The sequence below is a fragment of the Biomphalaria glabrata genome, chromosome 7 (genome assembly GCF_947242115.1).
Source record: "Biomphalaria glabrata chromosome 7, xgBioGlab47.1, whole genome shotgun sequence".
NCBI lineage: Eukaryota > Metazoa > Mollusca > Gastropoda > Planorbidae > Biomphalaria > Biomphalaria glabrata.
Window position 1 is genome coordinate 651,218 of NC_074717.1, and position 10,797 is coordinate 662,014.

Sequence of the window (10,797 nt, forward strand, 5' to 3'; positions counted from 1 at the left end):
TATTTTAAATTATGTTCCATTTATATGCTTTTAAATAGATTTTTTCTCTTTGAAAAAAATAGTAAACATTTTTTTGTTGTAAATGCAGTTGTTAGTCTGACAAAACTTGCATAACTTAGCAATACATTTGTAAAAAAAAAATGTTTTGACAAAACATGTAAAACCGTTTGCATAAATGTGTTAAAAGTATGGTAAATAGTGATCTCCCTTACTAGATAGCCTACTGTGTTTGTTACTATTAATAGTGAATAGTTGTAAAATGGAGCATTTTTATGAGAAAAAAAAAAACTGCTTGCATAGTTGAATTTAAATTTAAATTTTTCACTTTCAGTAAAGAAAAAAAATAGCCGTTGCATCAGAAGTTTGAAAGGACTAAAATATCATTATGTCGGATTTTCACTATCTTTTCTAGTTTACGAGATCTAAACGGGACGGACGGACGGACATTCCACACAAAACTAATAGCATCTTTTCCCTTTCGGGGGACGCTTATAAATCTGTCTAATTGATTGACTGCTAAGAAGCTAGGGGCGACAGTCGTAAAGGAAAAGAATAATATTAAGTCATTTGTTGATTTTTCTACTTATGTAGGGGTGATAATTAAAAACAAAAATTAAATTATAAGTACGTTTCTACACTGTACACATATTCTGTAGTGATTCACAGTAAATGAAAATTTATATAAAGAGAAATAATGGAAAGATCAGAGCATCCATTCTTGAAGAATAAGGGGCCACTTGTCATGGCTTGAGGCCCCAAATGGAAGACGTGTGCCACAGTTTGAAAAGCACTAGCCTATATCACTAGCCTATATCGCTAGCCTATATATCACTAGCCTATATATCACTAGCCTATATCACTAGCCTATATATCACTAGCCTATATATCACTAGCCTATATATCACTAGCCTATATATCACTAGCCTATATCACTAGCCTATATCACTAGGGATAAATCCATAAAATTACAATAGTTGACCTATAACATCTGATAATCTCTATATATAATTCTCTTCTTCCCTCAAGAGTTTTGTCGAGAAGTAAAGGAAAGATCACTCTCTTATTTCTGCGGAGTCACCCCACGAAATAACAAGAGAAAGGGGGGGGGGAGAACACATGGGTATTCACACGTCGCTACGGATGGCTGCGCGCTGAACTGTCAAACCTTGCCAGCTCCCTTCCCCCGTCGTCCTGCGGGAGGTGTGGACTAAAAAGTAAACTATCTTCAACTCTGAAGGAACATCCGAAACATGTAAACATTTTACAAACAAACATTTTACAAACACTACGTAGCAAGGCCGGACTTACGCATTGTGAGGCCCTATATTCCAAACGGATTTCGCGGGGCCAAGTTTTGGGTAGGGAAGCGGACGGTAAATCAAATTTAAGAGTTTGTATTAGAAAATAAATTCGTCTTTGCATTTTATTCATTCTTTACTAGGTATAGAATTACTTTACGGGCCTTGAGTATAGCAAAGTCATACAGTATATCATAATAATTCTGTTTCCTACATAGATCCCGCTCAATAGCAAGAATTACCAAATGTTTCAATGTATCTTTGAGAATTGTTGACCTCCTGGTAAATCGACATGAGGGCGCGGGGAATCTGTTTTAAGTTAAAAAAAATTGTTTAATTTAATAATATATACACCTTGAATTAGCGCAGGTCCTATGAAAGTGCGGATCCTTTGAAAGTGGGGGACCACTGCGGTCGCATAGGTTGCAGTTGCCTAAGACCGGCTATGCAAAATAGCGGCGTATTCATACGCCGCCGGTCGACTAGTATGAGAGAATTTGATTGGTTCAAACAAGTGGAAATTTAGTTGGTCTACAGTTGTCAAGCTTAGCATTACCACAACAATAATAATGAGATAGATCAGCAGTTCTCAACCTTTTAAGCTCGGCGACCCCTTTTTACAATCCACCACTGTGCCGCGACCCCCCCCAACACACACACACACATACAGAAATAGAAGAGTAGACAATAACAATCCATATTTTCGATGGTCTTAGGCGACCCCTGGCAAATCGTCAATCGACCCCCAAGGGGGTCGCGATCCACAGGTTGAGAACCCCTGAGATAGATGGACATATAACAACATGCACAAAACTTGACAAAACACACACAAACACACACACACACACACACAACCAACGCTTGATGAATTGGGGCCCCTATGTACTTTTTAGGTGACGTCGAATGACCTTGATCACAAAAAGGTTAAGGTCAGCACGTACGCCCCAGGCTCTGGTATGACGTGATCTATTAGACATCTTAGTGTCACTTAGAAACGTAAAAATGAGTCTTTCTTTGACTTGATGACTTGAGCGTGACAAAGTGATGTTTAATAATGTCTTGAACGTGACAAAGTCGTTAGATTATGACTTGAAAGTGACACTGAGATGGAATGCAATGACTTAAACGTGACACTTATATGTTAGATGATGACTGAACGTGGTACTAAGATGTTAGATAATGACTTGAACGTGGCGCTAAGATGTTAAAAAATGTCTTGAACGTGACACGAAGATGTTAAATAGTGACTTGAACGTGACACATAGATGTTAGATAATGATTTGAACGTGGTACTAAGATGTTAAATAATGACTTGAACGTGGCACTAAGATGTTAGATAATGACTTGAACGTGGCACTAAGATGTTAGATAATGACTTGAACGTGGCACTAAGATGTTAGATAATGACTTGAACGTGACACATAGATGTTAGATAATGATTTGAACGTGGTACTAAGATGTTAAATAAAAACTTGAAAGTGACACTGATATGGAAGATAATGAGTTGAACATGACACTAAGATGTTAAATAACTGCTTGAACGTGACACAAAGAAGTTAGATTATGACATGAACGTGACACGGATATGTTAAATAATGACTTCAACGTGATACTGAGAAACAGTAGGTAATATATTGATGAATAAACTTTGTTTTTAACTATAAATAATTGTGATTCTACAGTTACAGAGAAAATTTTTCAACCGCTACTAATATTTACTGCAAATACTGATTATATCAGCAAAAAAGGGCAGCAAAGATTACGATTACTAGGAAAACTGTCCTCGTTTAATGTTAGCGAAAAGGCCTTGGCTATGTTTTATCACGCTCACATCTGCAATATTTTCAGTTTCAATATCACTGCCTGGTATGGCAATCTGAGCATTAAAAATAAGAATAAACTTTATAGAATCCTAAATGCTGCTGGTAAAATCATTGGCAAAAAACAAACCCCATTTGGGCAGTTGTTTGAGACAAACATCTATAAAAAAGCTAACAAGATCCTCGAAATAAAGAATCACCCATTGTGTCAGGATTTTGTGATTTTACCATCACAAAAGAGATACAAGACACCGATAGCAAAGACAAACAGACACAAACACTCATTTGTTCCCCTGGCAATCAAATCATTAAAAAAGAACAATCAGGTATAAACTTTGTCGCATGTAAATTATGAGTGAGTCTGGTGTGAATGTACACTTTGGTTTCTTATAGTTATAATGTTTTTTGTTTGGTGTAATGCACAAATTGTAAGACAAATTTCCTTACGGATAATAAAGATTATTATTATTATTATTAATATTAATCAACTAAATGAGAGAATTAACGTATCTTATCTTATCTTATCATATCTTATCTTATCTTATCTTAAAAGTGTCAGCTGTATCCTCAAAGAAGAAAAGAAGTAGGTCTCTTGTAAATAACACTAGATCTATTTATTTACGTTGTAAGACTTTATTATAGGCCTACCTAGTCGTGATTTTATTATCACTAAGCTTATATCAACGCATTCTGTCTGTCTTTCTGTCTGTCTGGTAAAAAGTTTGAACACGTTATTTTTCCTAAACCATTTCTCGGATCGAGTTGAAACTTTAAACAATAATTTATTGTACCTAACAAAGCATGAATCATTTAAAAACATAACCGATTAGTCAATTAATTATTCGTAATTAATTAATTTGTTTGATATCGAAAAATGACTTCAACATTCTTGATTGATATCGTTGTAAGTGCGGAGTTCTTCCCCATAGATAAGTTTTTTTTAATGTTTGTTTTAAAATATCACTTTCTCAGAAAGTTTGTTATTTTATTTTTCTATACTGTTAATCAGTTTTGTTTAATTTTCAATTTGTTTTTTTCAGACGCCATGTTGACACTGGCCAATGTTCTTCCGGGTTGCCGGGTTCATCCTGGTTCCAGTTCCGGCCTGCAAGACTCTCATGCCAACATTGATTTTCAAGCGATGGGTTCGCGTGTCTCTCTGACTGGACAATGCCCTTTGGAATACTTCGGACACGCCTTCTCCAGCTACGGGCATGGTAACCCTCTTCCAGCCACGCCCTTTTCCGACAACATTCGATTGACTCCTTCTTGTTGCAACCCTGTCGTAACTCAAAGGCCAGTCATCCAGATCTACCCCACATTTGTTAACGTCACGAATGTGCAGGGTGAACCACGTCGCACGCAGCCAACGACACACCAAGGGAAACCAAGAAGCTTATTCAGTCTAGAATCAGGGGCGGCCAGACAAGGTCGTCTTCCGCCGATTTCTATGTTTTCATCCTTGGCTCATCGTCCCCTCGCCCACAATGCCCCTGTTAGTAAAATTTGTGGCGACGCCTCTGGTAGTAGCGAAACAGGCTTTGAGTTGAACACTGTCAACGAGCCATCCTACTTGAATCAGTTTCAATATTCGGTTCAAATCGTTCAAACTAAGGATACGAATCAAGTTTTGAAATCGACCAGGGTTGTCAAAAGTAAAAGCAGCATTAGAAAGAGGGTCACTAGCTCCGTCAGTTACTGCAAGAAACTGAAAGGGATGGTCAGCGCTGACCTGACACACAGCATTGCGTCCATTCTTAAAACGACCAAACAGATCACTGATGCTGACCCTAGCGCAGAGCGAACGCCACGTGCGCCCCTAGGTGATGATGTCATAAGGAACAGGGAGCTCAAATATTCAAATTCTGACGGCCACCTCGTCAGCAGTGACGCAAGCCTCGAGGAAACTGATGACGACATAGATGTGACGTCATGCAGCGGGGATGAGCTCGACCATGACGACGAAGTCAGCGTCGTAGCGTCACCATCTCAAAACGAGGCCGACTTCCTGAGGCAACACGATGAAAAAAAGATGGACGGCTACCGATGTGACATTGAAGCTAATCACAAGGGAGATAAATCAAAACAAAGTCATGAGGATGACATGACGAATTCAAAGGAGGATCTGTCCGCGCTTGATACTCATATACTGCAATACACAAAGAATGCAAAAACTGAGGATTTGAATATGATGAATCATAGTCATTGTGCAGAAGACTCTAGATCTAGCCCTCCCATAAGATTGAAATCAAACCTACCCACAAAAACGCTTCCTCCGATTGAGTCACTGTGCCAGCCCAGTGTACGCAACAACCAAGATGGCCGCAGCGCTTTTAAGCCGATTGCCAAAAACTGTCAGGGAACTGAAAACCAATGGACTGCGTCCGAAGAGGACCATTCTCCGAATCAAGAAATGTTGCATTTTTTAACAACTGATGCAGTTAGAGAGAAATGTAGTCTCAATAACTGGGAAGCAGAGATTGATATCAACTTAAAATATAAAGAAAATGACAAACAACAACAACAGAAGCCCAAAGGAGACATTTCCACAACGGATGCCCTTGACATGCTAAGACGTCAGAGTCTTATGTACCAGAATCAGGGATTTCCCGATCATTACAGGACAAACGGGAACCTTCCCAATACACCGTTGGCTTGGTTTCAGTGGTTAAGGCATAGAGACACACATCATGGGCGTCACTTGGGACCCCATCATGCAGAGCCGCCTCACGTGGCCCGTTGCCCGCCTCCGAGGTACTTCTGCGAGGCTTGCAATAAAACGTATTCCACATTTGGCGGGTTATCGAAACACAGGCAGTTTCATTGTGTGGAACACATACGGAAAGAGTTCGCCTGTAACGTCTGCAGCAAATCATACTCCTCCCTCGGCGCCCTGAAGATGCACATCCGCACCCACACGCTTCCGTGCAAATGCCACGTCTGCGGGAAGGCGTTCTCCAGACCTTGGCTCCTGCAAGGTCACGTCCGCACCCACACGGGAGAAAAACCTTTTAGGTGTAGCCACTGCGGCAGGGCGTTCGCCGATCGCTCTAACCTCCGCGCCCACCTTCAGACCCACGCTGAAATAAAAAAGTACGCTTGCAGGAAGTGCGGGAAAACTTTTTCCAGGATGTCACTCTTGACGAAGCATTCTGAAGGCAGTTGCCCTGGCAACAGCAAGACGCTGACTTGAGGACTATATATATATTGTCATGTTCAATGTTTCTTTAAAATACCAATACAGTTGACTCTTGATAATCCGACAGTTAAAGGACCGGGAGAGATGGCGTTGGATTATTTGCCGAGTGTGAGATTACCAAAGGTTAGCTGTACTTCAAAGAACCGTATATGTTCCTAGAAAAGTCGCCTAGACATTGACTAAAACGAAAGTTATTGATCTGAAAAATACAAAACATTTGAATTCATGCTTCAGCGTTCATATACTGTACTAAAATACAATTCAACTTTGAAGCCTGGGATTTTGAACTTCTGAATATTTAGGCGGCTCCTGAGTCCACCCAACTCTAATGGGTACCTGATATTAGTTGGGGGAAAATAATGACGGTTGGTCGTTGTGCTGGCCTTATGGCGCCATTGTCAACACAGAAATACCTGATCTTTACATCATCTGCCCCATAGATCGCAATAATAATTATATGAATTAAACGTGGGCGTCGCATTGGATTACTTATCGTGTTTCATTATTTGGAGCCTTGGTTTCTAATTACAAGTTGATCCTGTAAGTCTAAATTTACAAGCAAGGGCAGCAACTTGTTTTTAACTCTTAGTAATAAATATAAAAAAAGGAATGAGTCGTTTTATGACCTTCTAGACATTGTTTGAACTGGGATTCTTCCCGAGAATTACAATGTTCATTGCTCACTGTTTTCTTCTCTTAAAGTTACTTAATTCTGAATATGCAAATCTTAAAAGGGTGAAATCATGCGCTAATTTGTTGACGTTGTTTAAAACAAAAAACAATTTACATAACATTATACTCCACAGTACACTACAGCGCATACAACTAGTCGGCTGGCGGTGTAGCAGGGCCGGCCTTATGCCAATGCAAACTATGCGACCGCAGTGAGTCCCGCACTTTCATAGGCCCCGCTCTAATTCTAGGTATGAATTATTAAACAATTTTATAACTCATAACAGATTTGCCAGGAGCCCCTGGAATCTTATGAAATTGCAGAACATACGAAAAAGTCCTGGAAATATGCTAAAAATTATTAAAATCTTTTGAAATCTCATAAAAACCTCCTGAAATATAGACGAAATTGTCATTTTGGGGTGTCATTTCATATCTAAAACGCCGATTGTTCGACCGATTAAAAAAACGAAGCATTTTACAAGACCTTTAACTGTGGCATCTGGTGAAAATGAATTATTTGAGGTCAACCAGTCTCGAGCATTGATCAACATGGTAATTCTTGCTCTAGAGGGTGATCCATGTATGACCTCGCTACAAACAAGGCTCATAATGTAAAATTAGTTTCAGCGTGATTTTTTGCTTAGTAAAGAATGAATAAAATGCAAAGACGAATTTATTTTCTAATAGGAACCTAATATCCGCATCCTTACACAAACTGGGCCCCCGCGCAATCCGTTGCGCATAGGGCCCCGCAATAGATAAAACCGGCCCTGGTTGTGAAATTGCTCGTTATCTTATTACAAAGTCTGTTTTTACTCAATCAATGCGCGGTCTCTATCACTTGTTACTCTTGTTTCTCGTTCCAAACCAACCCAACAGTTAATAATAATAATAATAATCAGAATCAGCCTACCTAGGTCGCCATAACCAAGTTGCAAAGCTAATACAAGAACACCTGGCTTTGACGTACAAATTGATCGGTAAGGATACTCCTTCTTATTATAAATACTCTCCACAAGAGCTTCTCCAGTCTACTGAACATCTGCTGTACTGGGATAGGCCTATTCTGACCGACAAAACGGTAGATTTCAATCGCCCGGATCTCCTGTTCATCGATAAAAAAGAAAAAACCGCTACCATTATCGATATCGCCGTACCACTGTCTCATAATTTAAGAAAAACTGAGATAGAAAAACAAAGAAAATATGGGAACCTAGGCTTGGAGATTAAGCGTGTATGGAAATTGTCCAAAATAACAATATACCCCATTGTTATATCAACCGAGGGGATAATAATAACTGACCTCACAGACACCTTCAAGGCCCTTAACATTCCTAGGAACATCCTCGTTGCCTGTCAGAGCGCGGTACTGCTGCAGACCTGCCACATCACCAGAAAATTCCTCAGTGGAAACTGTTAAAGGGACTACGATGAATTTTGTTTCTCTTTAGCGAAACTCGACCCTGGCAGCGCCAGAGAATGACTACTCGTTCATTTCTAACATAATAATAATAATCTTTATTGTCTGTTCAACACAGTTCTTCATAGCATTGAATAAACACTGGCTTCAGCTTGTGTCTTTTGACTGAATTTCTTTAATTATTGCCATTTAAAATAATCTTCGTTTACTTTAAACTTTTTAGTATGACGTTTAGAGACAATGTTTCTTTAGCCTTTTCATTATAAGCTATAATAATCAAAAGTTTAAACTATTTCTATAAATATTTACAAATATTTATTTTTAATATGTTTGGATTTTGATACGTAAGATGTGTGGACACACCTAATTTTTTTAGGTGTTTACAGGCCACAGTAATTTACCCACCCCTGTTCTTGACTATAATTTGTTAGAGAAATCCACTTCACAGACTCCCTATGTTTCTTGTATGCATCATATAATGTGAAAAATTCGTAATATATGAACTAAACAATGCATATTTTAAAAAAGGTTGAATAAAGCATCCATACATTTGAATTTTAATATGTAAACTGTTCAGAAAGCCATAACACATTGGACAGACAACATGAACATTGAATGAACTCCAAATGGTAGCAGGGGAGGAAAGCGTGGGCCTAGTGCAGTGCTCTGGTAAGAAACTCTGTTGTTGAAGGTCGTTCCTCATTGCTTCCCCCATTCAGTTCAAGTGACCCTTCAGTTGTCTCCCTGCAGGTCTTGGACAGTCTTGTAAGACATGCACCAGTTTCCTCTGCCTGCCCCATTAGTTAAAGCAGGAATGAAAAAAAACAGTATGTCATTTGTAACGAAACTAATATTTAATTGCTTCCAACCGTATCTGCTCCCTATGAGGGAAATAACCTTGAACTTGGCTGTCTTGTTGGATTTCGTTATTTGAGAATTAAAGAACTACACTTGCATTTGTAATATCATACAATTTCTTTCTGTCTTGGCCACTGTTTCTATCTTACATTTCTTTCAGCCTTGGCCACTGTTTCTATCTTACATTTCTTTCAGCCTTGGCCACTGTTTCTATCTTACATTTCTTTCAGCCTTGGCCACTGTTTCTATCTTACATTTCTTTCTGTCTTGGTCGCTGTTTCTATCTTACATTTCTTTCAGCCTTGGCCACTGTTTCTATCTTACATTTCTTTCTGTCTTGGTCGCTGTTTCTATCTTACATTTCTTTCTGTCTTGGCCACTGTTTCTATCTTACATTTCTTTCAGCCTTGGCCACTGTTTCTATCTTACATTTCTTTCAGCCTTGGCCACTGTTTCTATCTTACATTTCTTTCAGCCTTGGCCACTGTTTCTATCTTACATTTCTTTCTGTCTTGGTCGCTGTTTCTATCTTACATTTCTTTCTGTCTTGGCCACTGTTTCTATCTTACATTTCTTTCAGCCTTGGCCACTGTTTCTATCTTACATTTCTTTCTGTCTTGGCCACTGTTTCTATCTTACATTTCTTTCTGTCTTGGCCACTGTTTCTATCTTACATTTCTTTCTGTCTTGGCCACTGTTTCTATCTTACATTTCTTTCTGTCTTGGCCAATGTTTCTATCTTACATTTCTTTCTGTCTTGGCCAATGTTTCTATCTTACATTTCTTTCTGTCTTGGCCAATGTTTCTCTCTTACATTTCTTTCTGTCTTGACCAATGTTTCTCTCTTACATTTCTTTCTGTCTTGGCCAATGTTTCTCTCTTACATTTCTTTCTGTCTTGGCCAATGTTTCTCTCTTACATTTCTTTCTGTCTTGGCCAATGTTTCTCTCTTACATTTCTTTCTGTCTTGGCCAATGTTTCTCTCTTACATTTCTTTCTGTCTTGGCCAATGTTTCTCTCTTACATTTCTTTCTGTCTTGACCAATGTTTCTCTCTTACATTTCTTTCTGTCTTGGCCAATGTTTCTCTCTTACATTTCTTTCTGTCTTGGCCAATGTTTCTCTCTTACATTTCTTTCTGTCTTGGCCAATGTTTCTCTCTTACATTTCTTTCTGTCTTGGCCAATGTTTCTCTCTTACATTTCTTTCTGTCTTGACCAATGTTTCTCTCTTACATTTCTTTCTGTCTTGGCCAATGTTTCTCTCTTACATTTCTTTCTGTCTTGACCAATGTTTCTCTCTTACATTTCTTTCTGTCTTGGCCAATGTTTCTCTCTTACATTTCTTTCTGTCTTGGCCAATGTTTCTCTCTTACATTTCTTTCTGTCTTGGCCAATGTTTCTCTCTTACATTTCTTTCTGTCTTTGCCACTGTCTCTATCTTAAATTTCTATCAGTCTTGGCCACTGTTCTGTTTATGTTTTGTATATGATTTTGTTTAATGTTCATACAATATTTTTTGTTAGTAA

General features: G+C 38.7%; 1 protein-coding gene across 1 annotated transcript; it reads left to right on the forward strand.

The window, feature by feature from the left end:
• The first annotated feature begins 4,163 nt into the window (after positions 1 to 4,163).
• LOC129927305 (zinc finger protein 37-like) lies at positions 4,164 to 6,694 on the forward strand. Its single transcript, XM_056035757.1, has one exon. It carries the CDS (start codon positions 4,164 to 4,166, stop codon positions 6,309 to 6,311), a length of 2,148 nt encoding a protein of 715 aa, XP_055891732.1. The 3' UTR covers positions 6,312 to 6,694.
• The last annotated feature ends 4,103 nt before the right edge of the window (positions 6,695 to 10,797 follow it).

What these genes read in the sequence shown, in the direction of transcription:
- LOC129927305 (XM_056035757.1), top strand. Translation starts at nt 4,164, where the DNA reads ATGTTGACACTGGCCAATGTTCTTCCGGGTTGCCGGGTTCATCCTGGT.